The sequence below is a fragment of the Malaya genurostris genome, chromosome 3, assembly GCF_030247185.1.
Source record: "Malaya genurostris strain Urasoe2022 chromosome 3, Malgen_1.1, whole genome shotgun sequence".
Classification (NCBI taxonomy): domain Eukaryota; kingdom Metazoa; phylum Arthropoda; class Insecta; order Diptera; family Culicidae; genus Malaya; species Malaya genurostris.
The window spans coordinates 73421267-73441990 of record NC_080572.1 but is presented as its reverse complement, the minus strand read 5'-3'; the positions used below and the strand labels follow the sequence as shown (position 1 = coordinate 73441990).

The 20724-nt window shown below is 37.7% G+C and overlaps 3 protein-coding genes across 4 annotated transcripts; 1 reads left to right on the top strand and 2 right to left on the bottom strand.

The window, feature by feature from the left end:
- Positions 1 to 1378: 1378 nt before the first annotated feature.
- On the bottom strand, positions 1379 to 3471 carry LOC131439548 (ATP-dependent RNA helicase abstrakt). The gene is made up of 2 exons (XM_058610699.1): positions 3000 to 3471; positions 1379 to 2936 (listed from the first exon to the last, which is right to left on the bottom strand). The coding sequence occupies exons 1-2, from the start codon at positions 3327 to 3329 to the stop codon at positions 1410 to 1412; spliced, it is 1857 nt and encodes a 618-aa protein (XP_058466682.1). The 5' UTR covers positions 3330 to 3471; the 3' UTR covers positions 1379 to 1409.
- Positions 3472 to 6906: 3435 nt separating this feature from the next.
- LOC131439547 (uncharacterized) lies at positions 6907 to 15895 on the top strand. 2 transcript variants are annotated; one of them, XM_058610697.1, is made up of 5 exons: positions 6907 to 7203; positions 12801 to 13510; positions 13581 to 13742; positions 13798 to 14800; positions 14898 to 15895. In XM_058610697.1, the coding sequence occupies exons 2-5, from the start codon at positions 12866 to 12868 to the stop codon at positions 15362 to 15364; spliced, it is 2277 nt and encodes a 758-aa protein (XP_058466680.1). In that variant the 5' UTR covers positions 6907 to 7203; positions 12801 to 12865; the 3' UTR covers positions 15365 to 15895. The 2 variants fall into 2 exon arrangements, with proteins under 2 accessions (XP_058466680.1, XP_058466681.1); XM_058610698.1 differs by lacking the exon at positions 6907 to 7203 and adding an exon at positions 7248 to 7423.
- On the bottom strand, positions 15809 to 16336 carry LOC131439554 (partner of xrn-2 protein 1-like). Its single transcript, XM_058610707.1, has one exon. It carries the CDS (start codon positions 16258 to 16260, stop codon positions 15952 to 15954), a length of 309 nt encoding a protein of 102 aa, XP_058466690.1. The 5' UTR covers positions 16261 to 16336; the 3' UTR covers positions 15809 to 15951.
- Between the last annotated feature and the right edge of the window lie 4388 nt (positions 16337 to 20724).

The window sequence follows — 20724 nt, the reverse complement described above, 5'->3', positions numbered from 1 at the left end:
GGAAATATTCACATACCTTTTCACGTAACTATGATTGATACTTTTTTTAAATGAAGAAAAAAATGAAAAAGATGACAGTTGACAGGTCTGGTCCTAGGCGCGAATGTCAAAACCCCTTGAATCAAATTGATTATTTTTCGGAAGAACTGTTTTGCAATGAAAAAATCTCGTCAACGTGTAAACATATTTCTGTGAAGTGTCGGGTAATCGATCCGAAAAAACAATTTACCCGTACCCGACCCGTACCCGAGTGAGCGGTAAATTTTTTTACCCGTACCCGACCCGTACCCGAGTGAGCAGTAAAATTTTTTACCCGTACCCGACCCGTACCCGATTGAAAATAAAAATTTTTACCCGTACCCGACCAAAAACCCGTCGGGTACGGGTACGGGTCGGGTTTCGGGTAAAATACCCGATACCCGACCATCTCTAGTGCGCAGTAGTATATACGGCCTCTAGTAACAACAAGTGTTGGACTAACATTCCTTCCCATTCCTTAAACGATCTACGTTCGGGCCTGGCCGGCGCCGGTACTGATCAATGAATTCTGGGGTTACCAGAAGATGTACATTGAAGGATGATTTACCAGTTCCAGGTTGGATCATCTAGAAATTTCCTGTACAATTTCAGCTAATCCCGATCAGTAACGGAGTAGCAACCAGGGGTGGTCGCTCAAGCTCAAGCTCAATATAACTTACCAGCACTGTAGAACCCATCATATAGATGGTTATAATCCATACCTTAAATGGTTTTCTTTCCTGTTTAGGTCCTGCTATTCCTAAGATATAGTTTGTAAAGTGTTTTTGATTGTACTGAATAATTATGTTCATCCTCTCTTTTTCTCCTGTGTACTTGTTTTTTTAAGCGCTCCTGCTTCATTCATTGCTACCCATCGTTGATGGGTTATGAAAGTAAGTGTAATGGAAAGGTCAAGGGTTAGTGGACTTTATTTAAATTATGTATGTTTTGCAATTCAGAATGGTTCGACGGATAAGGAAATGTGAACATGAAGCTAACGTTTAGTGATATTGTACTACGAAATTATACTTTTACTCTTCAATTGTTTAGCTATTACTTTTAGTACATGTTTCCATTTCGTTATCTTCGATTGTTCATTGTCTGTGTTTACCATAAACTCAAGCTCTTTTGAGCATCAGGTAAACCTAGACTCCCAATCGAACTGTATTGATACAACGCGCCCATTCCCCTCTCTGAGTAAAAGGGCAGGGAGAATTATTTATGTTATTTCAAATCAATATACCACAAACACAATGATTTCACTCGAAACATTTCGAATAAAATAAGGACAAGATCACTGTCTATAAAAATCAAACTAATCGGGGAAGAGTGAGATGTGAGAACGCCAGAAAGAAAATGCTTTGACAATTTTTATTACCATGTTTATTGATCTAATAATCAGCTGCAGTGTTGGACAAATAATCTCTCCGCCCGATGTTGGAAGCCTGTTTGCTCTGAATGGCTTCCAGTTTGGGACACTCGGTAATCCGATGACCAAGACCACCACAGTAGCTGCATCCATCGCCCAGATCGGCATACTTTTCCGTCTCGGAACACAATTCCGCCAGAAAAGGAGGAACCTTTTGTTTTGCTTCGATTAACAGATGTTTTAAGTCTAGTAGAACATACTGTTCAGTAGCTTTGTTGATGAAAGTAGTAGCTAAGCCTTTCGATCCTGACCGTCCAGTACGACCAATCCTATGGACATAATTTTCTATGTCGTCTGGCATATCATAGTTGATAACGTGTTGGACATCTGGAAAATCAAGACCTTTTGATGCAACATCTGTGGCTACAAGAACATCCTTCTCCTGCTTTCTGAAACCTTCCACCGATCGATAACGTTCCTCCTGATCTTTACCACCGTGAATGGCAACAGCCTCGACACCTTTCAGTAACAAATACTCATGGATAGCATCAACATCTTGTTTCTTCTCGGCAAAAATTAATACCGGCGGAGGCGTCTTCTGGAGACAATCCAGCAAATACACAACTTTTGCCTCTTGCTTGACGTATTCGATATCTTGAGTAACGTTCATAGAGGCAGCTCCTGCTCGACCAACATTGATTGTGACCGGTTTCACCAGTGCTGACTTAGCGAAGTTTTGAATCTTCTTTGGCATGGTGGCAGAAAATAGCAGTGTCTGACGCTGCCCTTTGAAGTATGAGAAAATGGTTCGGACATCCTCTTCGAATCCCATATCAATCATTCGATCCGCTTCGTCCATGCATAAGTAACGACAAACGTCTAGTTTAACCAATTTCTTATCCAACATGTCCATCAACCGTCCCGGAGTGGCAACCATGATGTGACAACCCTGTTGAATAATTGCTAAGGATTCGTTCACGGGTACACCCCCGATGGCCAGTGCAGAACGAATTTCGGGCATACTAGCCGCTTGCATATGTTGACAGTAGTATTGCACGATGTCAAATGTTTGTTTAGCCAATTCTCGCGATGGACAAATTATCAATCCATATGGCCCTTCCTTGCTGATGAATGGCAAGCGAATTTCTTGCTCAACAGAAAACATGATAATAGGAAGTACAAATACTAACGTTTTACCCGATCCAGTGAAGGCAATTCCAATCAAATCTCTTCCAGACAAAACAGCCGGTATGCCTTGAACCTGAATCGGGGAAGGTTTTCGAATGTTTCGTTTTTCCAAAGCTGCCAATATTGGCTTCGGAAACTTCATCTCTCGGAAGGTACAAATCGGCGGAGGTACATTTTCTCCTTCAACCAAGATTCTTAACTTTTCTCTTACTTTCTCGTGAGAGGCATCTGAACGAGCTAAAATATACCTTGGAGCCTTCCAACTGGTTTTGATTGGATCTTCATACTGGATCCCCTTTGCCAATTCGGCAACACCCATGAGGGCTTTCTTTTCTGCAACACTCTCGAGAATTTTTTCCTCCTAAAAAGAATAAGTCATAACCTCATATACTCATATCAATATTCAATAAATTGTTTTACTTGCCTCCTTTAGCTGTTTCTCTACTGCACTAATCTTTTTAGCTTCTGCCAGCTTTTTCAGCTCGGTATGTTGATCCAGTAAGCTAATGTTAAACTTACGACCCCATGCCTCTTCGGCTCCTTCTTCGTCGTGCTCATTTTCACTAGAAGACTTGCCCACATTCGAGGCCTCTGCAGTAAGCTGCACAATCCTACCCATTTTCAACAATTGTTGTTTCCTACGTTCTCGTACTGGAACGTAGGGGACATACTGGCCATCATCTTCCACTTCACTTTCATCGGATTGCTTCTCATCACGGCGATAGCGCTTTACGGCTGGAACTTCCGTCGACATTCTGGAATTATCCTCTTTGGCTGAGGTTTCTGACGTTATACACAAATCATGGACAACCTTATACGTTTATTATTTATTTATAATATAAAATTTGTCAATAAGTGAATATTCGGTGAATTAAAATATGACTGTTTTCAAACAGGTGCAGCGTTGCCAGGTCATTTTCCCAAAAATCTGTATTCGGCGTACCATAAGCTGCCCTTAAGCGGCCCTTACACGAGACAATATTATTGTCAATACAAGGAGTATTGACAATACTTTTGATCGTGTAATGGAAACTTCATTGGATTGACGAAAATATTGTCAAAAAATCAAAACTGCTCATCAATCCAACAATACTTTCTCTCCAGAGAGAAACTGTGAAATATGTGCAATAGTCTTTTCTCTCTATATTTTAATATTCATTTGCAATATTTGAAGCTCCAAACACTTGATTTTCTCGAAAAATGCGAACTCAAGTTACCAAGTCAATTGGATTGATGGTATTGACAATACTTTGGATTGACAATAATATTGTCACGTGTAAGGGCTGCTATATAGCGACCCTTACACGAGACAATATTATTGTCAATACAAGGAGTATTGACAATACTTTTGATCGTGTAATGGAAACTTCATTGGATTGACGAAAATATTGTTAAAAAAATCAAAACTGCTCATCAATCCAACAATACTTTCTCTCCAGAGAGAAACTGTTAAATATGTGCAATAATCTCTTCTCTCTATATTTTAATATTCATTTGCAATATTTGAAGCTCCAAACGCTTGATTTTCTCGAAAAATGCGGACTCAAGTTACCAAATCAATTGGATTGACGGTATTGACAATACTTTGGATTGACAATAATATTGTCACGTGTAAGGGCGGCTTATCGGTATCGAAATCTCTGCAACATAAATACCAATAAAATGTCAGCAGGGTTCATTTAAGTAAACAAAAAAAGGTCTCGTGAAAATCTTTGCTCATTCCTATCGAAGCTAAAATACAAAATCGGTATTTATCTGTATGATCTGAGAATTATCGGTATTTTAGGAGAACATATCTGTATTGCGGTAGAGGTCAAAAATTGGTATAAATACCAAGAAATCGGTATCGTTGCACAGGTGTCCTCCTTAAAATTCGTCAAAAATTTAACGAAGAAAACGTGAAATCAATTTTCACACGCAATTACGTACAACACCAAACACTTCGTGTTATCGAGATGTTCTGCTCTCACATTTTACTATAGTTATAGTCTCAAAGAGTATTATAAAGAAAAACTCATGACACTTGTTTGCCTTTCTCCTGTTTGGATGACGGGCTTGAGGCAGTGAACGACATTGCATTTTCGGGTTACCAACTGAGTAGGTATAAAATGTAAAAACTTTCTTCCATTGAAATTATTGTAATTCATACCGCGGGTACTTCTGCAGACGAACAACCTTGAATCGAACAATAGAACTCTTTTTTGCCCTGTCTTATTATTTTAAGTGTTAGAGTAAGTGTGTCGTTAATTCGTCGTACTTTAGTGTAGGTGCGCCGTTACAGTTCTTAAAGTAAAAAAAGAAACCTTTCACAATTCATACAATATACCAACTTGTGAGAACGATTTTAGATATTCAGAAGTGTTTTATTCGTTTTCAGGTCTTCTAGTGAACTGCAGTGCCGTGAACAATCGCACATACGAACACGGTGCGCAACAAACGAGAACATGCTTGACATATTTGCCACACCCACAAATTGCACCGCATTGCATACCGAACAGTATACTATTCATCGAGCAGATGACAAAGCGAACATTTCACCCATCCACTCTCCATGAAGGTAGGCGTTAATTGAACAAAAAAAAATTAGGGTTGTGTACGAGACACGACCAATCATTACGATTTAAATTTGAAAAATAGACAAATCACTGTGACACACTATCTAGGATACAGAAATTTAAAATTTAGAATTATTCAATTATGATCGTATAATTTTTGAATGCCAAATTGAAGAAAATACACTTATGGGAGTTCATATTCATTGTACTTTGCAATTAGAGCTGCAACAGTATTTAATCTACAGACTATATCATTGAACTGCCAAGGCTGCTCTATTGAGCTGCTGGAACTGCACCGTTGAGCGATCGAACGCATCTCAATATTTTCCATCGCCTGAAATGATATTGCGGTGTAATTATTGTTTTAAAAAGAAATTATACAAAGCTACTCACACTACGATTGATGACAATTATTTAATTATTCTCCCAAAACCTGCAATTTTACAAAATAATTTCACTCACTTCAAATCTGACCGATAGTTTCTGCGATGCAACACACAAATTTTTTTTCACCTAACAGCAACTTATTGAAGTAAACTACACTGTTGAGTGAAAACTACTTAATCGATACAGTACTTTTCACCCAACAATAAAAAACATGTTCGATTACTTCATGTTAGGTGAATTTAAGTCAATTGTTGGGTTTTTTTCAGCGTGCACAATCTAATCAAAGCCAGTATCTACTTTTTTATAAACTGCATTTATCCAACAGAATTAAGTAGTACATGGCGATCCATTTTCTTATATTGTATTTCCGGGTATATTTCGATTCAATACTGATTGACATTGAAATTAGAATCACTAATGCTGTACGATATTCGAAGCGATATTTAAGCTACGTAGATTTGCTTGAACGAAAGATATAACGAGTCGTTTCATTCTGACTTTTAATAGCAAAACTAACGGTGGGTAATATCAGAAACAATAGTGAAGGGTCGATGTGGCGCAGAATGGTTTGTATTTACCCACTCCCACATTCTAATGGAACTTGAAGATGCAGGTTATTTGTAGCATTGTAGTTAAAAACTGAAGGGTGGTATACAATACTCTATCAATATTGGGGCCAAAGCTAATGTGTAATTTTTGAATATCGACAAGCCGAATATCGCCTGACCTTAAAACGTCAATTTTCAAATCCTACTCGACAACACAGAAAATCGCCATCATAGATTTGAAAATAGCTCAAAACATTACTTTTTGACATCAGTTCGCCATACCTGTACTAAAAATAATATGATGGTTAATAAATCGATAAATTGGAAGTCGCCAGTTTGGGTTTAATAGTGGCTTGAAATATTAAATTTCAAACCTTCTCGTCGAACCCATTCCAAAATATCCATATCTAGAGTTTTGAGACAGTATCGAAAACAATAATTATTGACATTTATTCATCAAGCTGGTTGAGGTGCTCTGATTAACATCGATTGTAAGCTAAATTTTCTTCTGAATTATACCGAGATTTAAACAGTTAAGTGCTCGGCAAACATCAAAACAACTGAAACTCTCGGTATTTTTGCATCCACCGATATTTTCGTTTTGGAAACACTATAAATTATCGAGATCACTGTCACTTTTGGAAAGAAATTACCGAAATTATCGGTGTTCATGCATGCAAGTTATTCCCGCGATTCTAAGTAAAACTCATCTTTCCAGGAAACAGTCCGAATTTCTCAGTGTTTTGAATATTTGACGAAACTTATTTTAAAGCAGGCATTCGTGTAAAGCAAACTCAGTGGGGCTAATTGTGTCAAAATGCTTCTTCGTTTTGTTTGCAAATGACAGTCTGTACGGAAAAAGTGAAAAGTTTTAGTGCATTGAAAAATACGCCTAAATAAGCGCAAACTTGTACAAATTAAACAGCAGATTTGCATCTAATATGCGATAGCCCCCGCCAGAAGAATTGCACATCATAAACCAGCGCACCTGGCCATCCTATAACGAAACTGCCACACCGGAGAATTTGAAGTAAAAAAAATCATTGACCCCTTAAGTCTATCGGTTCAAATCGTAGTGCGTTTGTGTGTGGTTGTTCGTCCCGTGCGGGTGTAAAGAGAGTATCAGCAAAGGTAGGAGGTAAGTAAGCCAATCACAAACGGATCGAAAAGAATATTTTTCTCTTGTTGATAGCTGGTTTTCTGTGCTTCGAATGGTTAAAATATTTGATCTGCACAGAAAGCCCTGAACGATACAAAATACATACGATCGATACTGGAACGAGACTTCTCGATACACACAATATGTGTTAAAATCAGAGAAAATGTATTCGTGATATTTTGGGATTACTGGATTCTAGGTATTTGCTTTATTGCTTATTCATTGCTCCGTACAGAAATGAAACAATTACGTATCAGAAGTTGCAAACAGTTTTACTAATATCCTAGTTATGATAATACTAATAATTGCATAGTAAATGTTCATCAAAACAAACAAATAAATACCAGCTATAGTTTTGCACAGAGGCGGATTTTTTCCCGTATGAGTAAATGAAATTCTATTCTTGGGTATTTACCCTGAGTCTGATTCTCGGTGTAGGTTCGTTTTTGTCATTCATAGCAGCTGTTTAAAGAAGCTAAGAAATGTACGCATAATACATAGTTGATTTGAATGAGATTTTTGAAAAATTCTATGATAAAAAATATCGAATTTACTCTTACTTTCTGAAGAACTTGTTCACTGCGTTCGAATTCTTTTAGTACTTCCATAGACGGCGCGACATTAAATCTCTGTTCGTTACAATGGATTTCAAACTTAAATTTCTTTTATCCTCTAATAACAATGGTTCGAAAAAACTGTAGTATTCATTGGGCCAGTAGTGCGTAGTAAATCTTTCTGATTTATGTAAATGATTTCTAAAACCATGGGTCATAACATGGTCTTAATCTGAAGAGGATACGTGAGTTTCATTTGAACTTAAGTAATAGTGCATATTTCCCTTTTAACTCTCATCTGAGTGCGAGGAAATAAAATTAGCAGCTAACAACGAGAAATGTCAATTACAAAGTAGTATTTGTAGAGACACGCGTATATGATCCTCCTTCAGTCGCTTCCGAGGATTATTTTCCAATAGATATCCTTTTGTTTGGAAAGCTTCTTTCGATGAAAAGAACCGAGTAAAAAACTCAGGGTGGTGAGCGACCGGAAAAAAAGTTGGGAACTTGGTTTCACCGAAAAAACTTGTAGTAGGTAATGTTCAGTTTATTGTTTATTGTAATGTTTGTTTATTTTTCTACTAATAAATTATTCATTTCAAGTAAAATCTCATTAGATCTTTGTAGTAAAATGCTTTGGATTCTGAAAAGAACCGAAGGTTACCATTTCTTCAACTTTTAACACAGTTTGCAATTATTTCCACGAGCCAAATTCCGAACAATTCGGTTGCCGCTCGTTCGGCAAACGGTGCACAAAGTAAACCTGCCACATGCTTGTGTACCCTTCCCTACAGCGCTAACGGATCGTGGCACCCATGAAGTTACACGTCAGTGGCGTAGTGGCGACACTTATTCTTTTTTTTTATATATAAATACGTTTATTTCTTAAGGCAATTTACATAAGTTTTTCTTCGCCGTAGCATCACTTTTACATATAATTCTTATCCTAATATAATACTAATATAGTCACACCGATTTGAGTTTAATAAAACATATTTTTTATATATCATATTATTGGAACCAAACGATTAACTGCTATAAATTATAAAATAAGCTGAAATTTTTATACATTTTGTTGTTGATTTCTTAACCTATTTTGAGTTTGTTTTTATCAGCACATCAGTTTTATTAAAATGTTACTATTGGATGAACTAATGGACGCAGTAGGAGTCAGAACTAACACTCTTCACCAAGTTGAATTTAATTCTGATTCTTCACCAAGTTGAATTTAATTCTGTCCAACCCAGGAGCGTTATTGTTACAAGACATGAGTGCTATGGAAAATTCCATCATTGGAAAGGGGCTATCAATGGAACCATCATTTGGAGAAGACTCCCTAATAATGCTATGCGTAGGAACAGAATCTGGACAAACTTTCCTCGCAAAATCAAATATCCATCGATTCGAGTATTCCTCACTCTCATTTCCTACGTTACGATTCCTCATTCGTCTGGCCGTATTCCAAAGAGTGCTCATTGAGGTTTCTCTTGACAAACCTTCGACAAAATGTCTTCAATTGCTACATTTCTTGGCCCGAAGTATGCTCTTATACTTGGTTTCTAAAGTCAAGAATTTTTCAAAATTCTGAGGAGTTCCTCCTCCTCGTTTTAAAAACATCTTGAAAGCATTTTGTTTCGCGTGTTTAGCATCTGAGCACTCTTTGTCCCACCAAGGGTTTGGAGGCCTTCTGTTAGACGATGGGCCAAGAAATCGTTTGGTTTGGGCTTGTTCTGCGGCCTCCAGAATCGAACAAACGAGGAAGTCATATTCTTCAAGTAGGGGGAGCTCTTCCATTGAAGTTAAGACACTTGAAATATTACTTTGGTATTTAATCCAGTCAATATTTTTGTCAAATCATATGGAATATTAACTGGATTAGCAATGCCTTTGTCACTGCTAATTGAGATGATGATTGGTAAATGATCGCTACCGTTTAAATCAGGAAATACTTTCCAGTTGCAATCTAGTCGGATTGAAGTCGAGCAAAGAGATAAGGTCTTGAGATCTCTGTCATGCTACCCATATTCAATACCGTCATGCTAAAATTGTCGCAAATATTATATATTAAAGATGATCTGCTATCATTGTAAACGGAACCCCACATCATTCGGTGCGAATTGAAATCTCCCAGAATCAATCTTGGAGCAGGGAGGGCTTCGACCATTTCATTAAGCTGTCGTTGTCCAACTTGAGCTCTTGGAGGAATATATACCGAAGCAATGCAAATGACTTTTCCTTTAATGTTTATTTGACAAGCAACAACTTCTATACTAGAAGTCGAAGGAGTGTTTAATCTATAAAAGGAATAACATTTCTTAATTCCTAAAAGCACTCCGCCATACGGAGAGTCTCTTTCGAGACGTACAATGTTAGTCATTAAAATTTAAGGCTATGTTTGATGTAAGCATTTTTACATATGTGCGCTTAGACCGTGCTTTTAAAGAAAGCTTCATTTAGTCTTTACGCAACTTAAATGCAGCGCATACTGAAAGATCATCATGAGGACTCTCCCCACAATAAACACATTTTTCAATATCTTTATCGCAAAGATTATCCTTATGAGGCCCTTGACATTTTATGCATTTAGATTTATTACTACAATAAGTAGCTGTACGAAAAGCCGATCAGGAAGACGAATTTTATCGATATAGTCATGGCTAGGTAACGCACATCCGGTAAATGTTACTCGAAACGAATCTGAGGGACGATAAGACTTAATTCCATCGAAAATAGATACTGAGTACAATTGCTTGCACTCGAGTATCTTAACTCCCTCAAGCATGGAGTTTTTTAAACGATCAACTCCATTTTTAAGTAAATCATCAGTTGTCAGACTTGCTTCAGTCACAACACCGCCAATTTCCACCTCCTTCGATGGAATGTAAACTCTATATTCAACAGCAAATAATTTATAGGTTACAATATTGTTTGCCTGTTTCAAATCGTCAACAACAACTCGAATTTTATCTCTATTAACTTTAGAGATTTCTACAACTTTTGAAAAATGTGATGTCAATTCCTTTGTAATTTGCATTAAATTTAATACCTTTTCTTGTTCTTCGAAAATAGACTATCCATGGCCCAGTGGTACCCTCTGGATAATGTTTAGCCCTTGGAGAATTTAAGATTTACTAGTATCCGGAATCGGATTCGGATGAGCTTCCATTAGATCATCCATTACATTAACTGTTTTTTTGTAAATTAATAATATAAAAATGAAAACTTATGTATAGTAAAATTTCAGTTATGATAGATATAAAAAAATAAATTAAATGAAATCTATCTTGTTGCTGTTGTCTCTGTGCCTCTATCGTAAAGAACGACGTGAAGCTCATCCAACGATTTCCAATTGGCTGTCTTCTGCTGTTTCCAATTGGCAGTCTTTTGTCGTTTTCTGTTATCTCAACTGCTCTGCCGTCGTTGTCGTCACCACTGAACTTGATGTGCTGCCTGTACCTGACCCCAGGTACAGTGCTGTTGCTCTTGGTGGCGATCGAATGTGATCCTTGCAGTGCTCACGATATATGTTGTCTCTTTCGATCCTACGCAGTGTACAAATTCTGGTACCTGGTAGATCAGCACTGGGTTGCTTAAAGACCTTTGTGCCTTTGCACTGTTAATCGTCACTTCTATGCCCTGGCACCTCTGTGTCTCTACACCTCTGTGCGTATGAACGGGATGGCCTTCGTTGCTAGCTTTCCAGTCGGAAAACGCCCCGAATATTGCCTTGGCTATTAGCACCAGCAGTTTTAACTACCTGCAACTGTTAACTCACGAGCCAGGATAATCGAAACACAACCTCTTCGCTTGAATGGTTTTTACTGAATGAGATGAGTCAATGTATACATTACACTTTTACCAGCCGCTACCTAATTTTATGTCAAAACCTACCCAAAATCAACGAAAGTTCATCTCCCCAATTTTAGGCAAGTTGTAAGTTTACCCAAAGTGTTATGTCAACACAAAGAACGCTACTCATTTTTTACAAATTTTTCGGCGTCCTTTTTCGCCGAGATAAAAATTAAGTTTTTAGTTTGTGAAAATTAACTTTATTTTATACTGAAAATCATAAGTTTCTCAATCCTCATTAGGTCACATAAGCCAACGAGAGTTTCTCTTATTTTACTTTCTTCTTTTCTGTTAATACCTCCTTAGTTTTCACGTTTACTTACAAAATATTCGTGTAGAATGAATGATAATATTTCCGTTTCTCTAATAGTACCAGATGTGCAACGAACATTTGTGTAATAACGCAGATATAGTCGAAAAAGAAAGTGAACAAAAAGAATCCGTCAATGGCATTTAGGCCTGTTTGGAATTGTTTACGTAGAATCCGTAACAGAGAAATCAATAGTTAACGATTTTTTACATTAAATAAGAAATATGAATATAATCGAAGCACGTTATAATATACTCTGTACCACGGATAATTTGAAAACCAAAGAACCAAAATTTTCGTCTTCATGCCAATTGTAGGCAGTATGACCCCAAACTTGGCTTCCTGGGTTGAGCGTGATGCCTGGGTTTAGATCATTCAGCACGCTTTCGGGAAAGCAAAACGATTTACTGTTTCCTCACCTCATCCACTTCACAGTTCCATTCCAGGTACCTTTCCTTTTTTTCCTTCCCATCAGGAAAATGATGAGCAGTTACGGCAAGGCACAAATAACCAGAGAAATCAATTCTTCACATATAGCGTTGTTTTCAAGCAAGCGAGTGAACTACTCTTCAGTATAACCATAGGGAACAAACAAAATTTACGTACAATGGTTGTTAACTGATTCTAATCTTAACATAATATGCTGTTATTTCTTGTCTATACAATTTACCTGTCACCATTCGGCGTCGTATACGCTTCAGCTTAATCGAGTTACTTGTCACATTTCGTTTCGTTGAATTGCTGACTTTTGAAATCCACAAAAATATAACTTCAAATTATTGGAAAGAATGTGATTCTTATCTACATCTATTCGCACTTTCTGAACAGATATAAATTTATGAACATACTCTTTTTCTCTTCAGAATCCAATCAACGCGATAGTTGGAAATCAATAACCCACCCATAGAACACGGAAGAATAGTCGGTCATGATGGAACCGACCCAGGCGGAACCGTCGCTTCCCTCGACTTCCGCAGCATCTACGGTCGGAAGAAAGCGGAAACTTTCCAGTGATGAGTTTATCTTCGATCAGCCCAATATGAAAATCCTTTCGGTGGAATTGTCCGATATCGAACTGCAGGTGTCACTGATGGATCTGAGTGATGAAATACTTATGGAAATATTCCTGAATCTAGACAGCGACAGTTTAATATCACTGTCCGAGTGTTGCCTTCGGTTAAACAGTCTGATCAAAGATAAGAAACTCTGGACCAAGGCAGATTTCAGCGAGTCACAACTGGGGGGTCAGGAACTGCTGCGTAAAATAAAGCACTTGCAAACCGAAACTCGTTCACTGAAAATACGTGGCTTGACCAGTTTGTACCCGCTGGATAAATGGAAAACTCCTACGTTGACTGCTAATTTACTAGCACAAATCAACAAACGCTGTCCCCAGTTGGAACATTTTGAAATCACCGAAGGCTACATGGACACAAACAATATGGCAATCATTTCCTTTCCGCCCAGTATTCAGACGCTGGTTTTCAGAAAATGCGAAGCAGATCGTTCAATGGCGTCTGAAATACGAATGGGTTTCCTGTCCAAAATTGATAGAACATTGCAAAAATTAGAGGTAATTTTCAAACATTCAACTTATGCGATTCTTCTTCGACTGACATTTTCGACCTTATGTTGTTCTCTAGGAACTTACTATAGAATACTGTAGTTGGTTTGATACGCACGACTTCATGGCCTTGTCGAAAGTTCCCCATTTGCGTTATCTCAGCCTCAAAGGTTGCGCTAACATGAAAGATAGTGTTCCGTATGCTAGCATCGCCACAAGATTTGGATTCAAAAAACTGGAGGTACGTTGCTGCTTTCTATACAATTTTATTCCGATACTAATCGATTCCTTCACAGATCCTAGACCTTCGTGATACGCCGATCTCCGACTCTGACGTAAGCTGTTTCAATATAGTTCAATCACTAAAAGAATTGCTGTTAGAATGTCCGGAATACTTGCGTACCGAGCGAGGTTTGAGCGAGTATAATGAAGCGGAACGGCAACGTGTTGAGCAGCTTCGACGAATAGCCAACCAGGATATTATAAATCCGCTCAACAGACGTCAGGAGCAAGCCGCAGAGGGCGCTAACCCTCCCGATAACGCTCAACAGCCGGTAGGTGACAATGCTGCGGATCCTGCACCCCCGCCGCGGCCACCTCGGCCGCACTTCCTAGGCGAGGGACGCAACGTGTTCCGTTTTGTTAATCGTCACTTTTTCCCGAACTTGCACGAAAATCGTGAGAATCTAATCCGTATCATTAATCGTGTTGAAATGGACCCTCCGGAAGAGCAAGCGGAACAGCAGCCGGCCAACAATCCACCGCCACCACCACCGCTTCCTCCGGTGAACGAAGAACAACTACAGCGGCCAGCACCACCACCACCACCACCACCACCAGCAGCAGCAGTAGTAGCAGCTCATCAAGCGCCACTGCCACCATTACCAGAGAATCCAGAAATACGACAACGTCACGTGCGCATAGTTTATAACAATCGGCGCAACATCATACGCATTATCAATCATCTGGAACGAAACAATAATGACGAGGATAACAACAACGAAATGCCGTTCCCTCAGGTTATGCCACGCCCGGTTGAAGCAGCCTATCAGCAAATTTTCGAGGCGGGCAACAGGGATCGCATAGAAAATGGTCCATTCGCAGAACCTGCTGCTGGTCAGGGGGCTCCCGCGGATGAAGAACAGCAACAAGTACAAGAAAGACCGGTGAACGGTGTTGCCGAAGATGCTAATAATGGTGTGAATGCTAACGCAAACGGGAATGTCATGAACGGCGAAGGGGAACCGGCACCTGCTGGAGCTGAGGAGCAGGAACCACACCCACAAGAAGATATGAATGGCAAGTATTTTGATATGATATTCCTACTAGCCATTAATACAATCATGCATTCTAACAACTTTATATTTCTAATTCAACGAATGTTTGTGTATTCCAGTCCGAGTCATTCTCCACGGTGCCTTCCAGAACAACCACCCGAGAATAATGCCCCACGTTATCATCGTGCGCGGTGTGGAAAACAACAACCCAGTGGCCGAAGTGGCGGACAACCAACAGAGACCGGCTAACGCTTTCTACCAGTATCTCAACCTAGGACCGGGAGCACCCGGCCCCAACTATGTCTCGTTGGTGAGTGATCGAGGTATTTGCGCGTACGGTGTGTCCCGACAAGAGCTCGGTGGGGTGGCGTTTATTCGTGAGTACTTTAGGCCCAACATGACCAGTCTAGAGCGGTTGTTCGTGCGAAACTACAAACTGGTGACCGACACTTCGCTTGATCACCTGGAATCGGCTGCACCGAACCTGAAGTTGCTGGACGTCACCGGAACTTCAGTTACAGCGGAAGGTGTGCGTAATTTTAAATTAGCGCGACCCAACTGTACCATACTGTCGGATTTTGAGTAGAATGTAAGAGTCGCATGTTCACTAACTTTAACTAATGGCTGGGTAGCACTGTCCGTATGTTTTTGTTAGAGCAACTTTTTAAATCTTTAGATTGCCTTTGGTAAAAAAAAGCAGAAATTATGTTTGCCCATTAACGTGTCAGGAAAATCTGATGTTCGTAAACTGTCTGCTACTATGCAGCAAAAAAATTTTCTTGATTTCTTTTGTTCCGATGGAGAAAATTTTTTTTAAATTCTGAAATATACACATATATTTCCTTGTACTAGAACATTTAACAGCACACGAAAAATTATTTAAATTAAATGTGACCTAAGCATTATTTTAAATTACAACTTTCCAGACACGCTGGGCTGTAGAACGAAGCAATTTAGTTTGAAGAATAAAAGGCAAGTTTAGCATTAGTAAAACAACTTTTTGCTCCTCTACCTATTTTTATTTCAAAAAACAACTTATATACAAAATATGTCATTAAATTATCCTAGAATCATTGAATTTAATGATTAAAAATAAATGTGCAGTATTTAAAATAAATCGCCGTTTTATCAAACACATTATTCGATATCCTATAAAATGTTTCCTTGTCTGATCTACTTCTTAGCATATCTAGCAGCAGCAGCATCCGATGCGGCCACGAAAGTCCGTTTCAGTTTGTTCTCCCTCGATTGTCGAAACTCTGCAGCAACGTCTTTGGATAATTCCGCTATCAATGTCATGGTTTCTGCTGGGTATCGGCAACCTAGGAATTCCACATTAGTGAAAACTTGAGCCAGACAAACTAGTTCATCTTCCGGGAACCGATCCTTGTGTCGTTCCATGAACATTTTTCGCAATTCCCAGTGCTCGTCACATTCGTAAAAGGTTTTATACTTCTCTACATCAAAGCTACTGTCAGTCATGATAAATATATTGTTTGGACTACTGAAAGTCTAAATCTTCGAACTTCAATGCAACAGCAGAAACCTAAATTCCGAATTCCACTGAGCAGTGTTGCCAGATTGTCATATTTTTCTCGCTTCGCCAGAAACTCTAACTAAGCAGATTTTCTAAATTTTCCCAGATTTTGTCAGATCTCACTAGATCTTTACCGTTTTGGCCTCTATACGATAGGTGGTGGACCTTTTTTTTGCTCACTGAAAATGAATCCTGGTGAAAATTTCCTTGTACATATATGGTAGACCCAGACAAATTCAGATAAATTTCAGTTTTGACAATTTTTGAAAAAAAAAAATAACCTGGCAACGCTGCCTCTGAGTTAAAACCAGAGATGCCAGATATTTTCAGAGAAAATCTGTATTACCCTGTATGAAAAATCTGTATTTATCTGTATTCACTAATAAAATGAGATTTCTGCAATGAAATGACGTTGAACGCTATCTCAACAGATTATGGTTATAGAATGAGAGTTTCAATGAGCATTTAATTTTCATATCTTCGTAGTTCACAAACATATGTAAAGACGAAATTTAATATGAATGTTTTTTCAATCACAATTTAATTTCAATTCCATATACTTTTCTAGATTTAAAAGTTGACTTAATATGCAACTTCTAGTCAGGTCATACAATTCTCAGGCCGCAGACAGAATAAAGCGATAAATTTGCTCAGCTTTCCCTCTGACAATTAATTTTCTGTGAGTACATTACTCACTTTGGTCAGTATCAAGTTTGGCTCTGCTTTCTCGTGCTCACTCTGTCTGCGGCCTTAGCCTAACAATAAAGCTTCAAATTGTAATATAAATGTTTTTTTTTGTGTTGATCATCAAACATATGCACACAAATTTTTACTTTGAGGTGAAAAGTAGCGGAATGCGAAAATCGCGTTTTTGATCAATTATTCAAAAACTAGACCGACTTTCGAAAAACCAAAAACACTTAAGTTTTCGAAATCAAATTTATCATAACTAAGTATTCTTAGAATTTTGAAATTTTGCGTTGCCGAGCCGTAATTGGTTTTTGAAATGTATAAACGGTAACTGTTCCGTTCCACGGGGATGATTTTAGAACTGAAAAGTAGTGTTTGTAGCAGAATTTAACAAAGAATCTGAAAATGCAACTCAAAATTATAAAACTTTAGCTAAAACAACCGAAATTTGAAAAAGTTTACATAAACTTTTTCGCATTTTTTTTATTGCTTGCGCGCTGCTGTTTCGTATTGAGGTGGTGTGAGAAATGCACGGTGGGCACGGTGGCATTATATCGTGAGCAAAAATTACATATCAAATAATGACGCGAATTTATGCAGTATTGGGTTTTGTGTTGAAATAAAAACGAGTTGAATACAATAAAATGAGTATTGTAAGAAATCGTTTATTTTCTAAGTAGCTGTAATTTATAATGCTAATAATGTCCAATTCTGTTGTGTTCAATGCATTGATGTTGCTGAAGCAATAATGCTTGGTTGTGTAATATCGTAAAACAGGTATTATTTTAGATTGTAGCAATTTTTTTAGCAAAACTAAAACTTCAACATTGACAAGCTACTGAATGAAATGAATACAAGCCAAGTATTATCGTTCATTAACCTGATATACAAACAAAGTGATAAACATTGAGGGTCAGCTTCACAGATTCACTAAATAATTTTAACTGCATGGTATGATGAACTATTAGTAATAATTGGAATGTATTCCAATAATGTAATCTAAGAAATTATTAAACTATTGATGATTTCTGGCACCGGAGGCCAGAGGCTGTTTGGTCTTCGGTTCGTTATCGTTGAAACAGACATTTCTAGATTCATCATGCTATATAATTCCGAAAGTCGCTTCCGAAAAAAAGTTAACGGTGAAAACTTTTACGTAAATTTTATCTTTTGAAGGAGAATCCATGCTTGCTACTAAACTCAGGCATATACATGGTTAGCAAGTTAGTCAATACATATACATATAACCTCATGTTAATCATTCATAATTACTCATGATTTGTAGCTCTAGAGTAAGAGTAATCACTAACAATAATGATTGAATTAGCATACATTCAAAGTGTGAAGAATTCAAAAATCCATTACGTGCAGTCTTTTTACAAGCCAATATAACGAGAGGTAAGCCCACTGCGCTCAATCATTGAAAAAAGTACTTGTTTCTATGTGTCCGTTTTTCTTGGTACGCTTTGTGCGATGGTTCGTTCAACTGAAGCGGATAAAATTTTGCGCGCATTTTATGACGCTACATTTCACCTTAATTTGTGATTTGTCCGTTGATTAATAAACTTTCATCTCGTCACTGCAATCAAATACCAAAGATAGCTCAGACGGAAACAGTTTTTCTTTATTACTTCTTGTGAAATCTGTATAAATCTGTATTAAATTTAGGGAATCTGTATAATATCTGTATTTTGTATTAGATCTGTATGAGGATGTAAAAATCTGTATAATACAGATAAATCTGTATAAATGGCATCTCTGGTTAAAACTAAATTACTGACAAACAGAGTTGCCAATGCTCCAGATTTATCTCTTTTCGACAGACCCTTCAACAAATCAGATCTTTTGCCAGATTTTGTAGATGTTTTTTTTCTAGCAAATGGTTCAAAATTGTCTGATAAGTAGAAAACAACGAACATAAATGCCTATAAAGGCACTAGAGTATAATTACAAAGTAGAGTAGTAGCTTAAGTAGAGTTAAATTTTACACACTTAAAATTTCTTGCTGAATCTCGGCAAAAAAATGCCGAGATTTGCACAGCCGAGTGCTCGGTTATCGTCTCGGCAAAATGTATAATTACTGAGAATCTCGGCAATCCAAAATTTGTCAACTGTCAATTATTGCCGAACTTGTCAGCAGAAGTTTTGCTGTCTGCTCGGCAAAAGTTATCAGGAAGGAATCATGAATTGCCGAGTCATCAGTAATCGAAAAAAGGAAAGATATTTTTTTATTTTTGCATGAAATTAATAACAGCAATAGCTAGTGTTGGTGAAAGGAATATTTTATTGATGTTCATTTCAATTCAGCAAACCACAAAAGCGCAAACACCAAACGAAAACATCAAGGCTAAAGACAATTGTTTCTAGTGCTCCTCACCTCACCTGTAAATAAGCGGATATAAATATATATGCAAATTAGATAGTTTTCGATTTTACTTATCTTTTAATAAAATATACAAATCTTCTTCCTTCATCCAGTTTAGATGTTTTCCAGTTCCACGAGTAATGGCGACGTGATGCTTGTAAAATCTAAAGGAAACATTAAATGACAAGTGTCTAACCGAGTTTCAGTAAAAGCTAAGTCGCTGTTCGAAATCTCGGCAAACGGTTTTGCTGATCTCGGTATATTTGTTGTTTACTGACACGTTCAGCATAATATTTTGCCAAACTTCAGCAAAAGAACTCACTTTACCGAGATATCAGCATAGAACTTTAACGATTTTCGGAAAAGAGCATGTTAATTACTGAATAGTCAGTAAAATTAAGTGTTGTCGATATAATTCGGCATTTCATTATGCCGAGCTCGAGAATCGGTTTTAAGTGTGTACGTCTGTGTGAAGCTTTCAGTTGCTTTGCACAAGATCTTAATTCACTAATGAGTCGAAGACGATATGTCAAGCGGCCCTGACACGAGACAATATTATTGTCAATACAAGGAGTATTGACAATACTTTTGATCGTGTAATGGAAACCTCATTAGATTGACGAAAATATTGTCAAAAAATCAAAACTGCTCATCAATCCGACAATACTTTTTCTTCAGCGAGGAAACTGTCAAATATGTGCAATGAACTCTTCTCTCAATGTTTCAATGTTCAGTTGCAATATTTGAAACTTCAAACCACAGATAACAGATATACAGGCTCAAACAAAAATTTTCAAAATCCTGTGTAAATTTCAAATTTGCTATACGTTGGAAACACTACTGCCACCTACTCGACTGTTCGCTGCAATCTTTCAAAACGTTCCACTACGTTCCGGAACGATAACAAAATCCTCCTGCCTGTTACATAAATATTCGAACTATAACAATTTGAACACTTATCACACGATTTACCTAAGTGTTAGCGACAAATTTATTCCCATGTCGCATTAATCACACGATAATTCGTTCGAAATAAAACAAAAAAAACTTAACATAAAACAAATATAAACTTAACATTTGACATTTTAACCAACAGCAAAACAAAAATCTAGCATGAAGTGAATGTTGCACCCAAAATTGTGGCTCATGTGAAAGCGGCACCCAAATCGTGGTGGCATCTCGTGTCGATCGTGGTGACATCTGCAAGTGTTCGCTACGCTGGTTGAGCAAATTTTACACACAGTTTATATGTGAGCCTGTATATCTGTTATCTGTGATATTACCACAGACTAACAGACATGACAGTATGAGTAAATTCTTATAAACATAATTTTTCGTGATGCACTAGTTCCAC

What these genes read in the sequence shown, in the direction of transcription:
- LOC131439547 (XM_058610697.1), top strand. Translation starts at nt 12,866, where the DNA reads ATGATGGAACCGACCCAGGCGGAACCGTCGCTTCCCTCGACTTCCGCA. An exon ending in GAACATTGCAAAAATTAGAG is followed by an intron (nt 13,511 to 13,580) that starts GTAATTTTCAAA and finishes GTTGTTCTCTAG; the next exon opens with GAACTTACTATAGAATACTG. An exon ending in TTGGATTCAAAAAACTGGAG is followed by an intron (nt 13,743 to 13,797) that starts GTACGTTGCTGC and finishes ATTCCTTCACAG; the next exon opens with ATCCTAGACCTTCGTGATAC.
- LOC131439548 (XM_058610699.1), bottom strand. Translation starts at nt 3,329, where the DNA reads ATGTCGACGGAAGTTCCAGCCGTAAAGCGCTATCGCCGTGATGAGAAG. An exon ending in TAGAGAAACAGCTAAAGGAG is followed by an intron (nt 2,937 to 2,999) that starts GCAAGTAAAACA and finishes TATTCTTTTTAG; the next exon opens with GAGGAAAAAATTCTCGAGAG.
- LOC131439554 (XM_058610707.1), bottom strand. Translation starts at nt 16,260, where the DNA reads ATGACTGACAGTAGCTTTGATGTAGAGAAGTATAAAACCTTTTACGAA.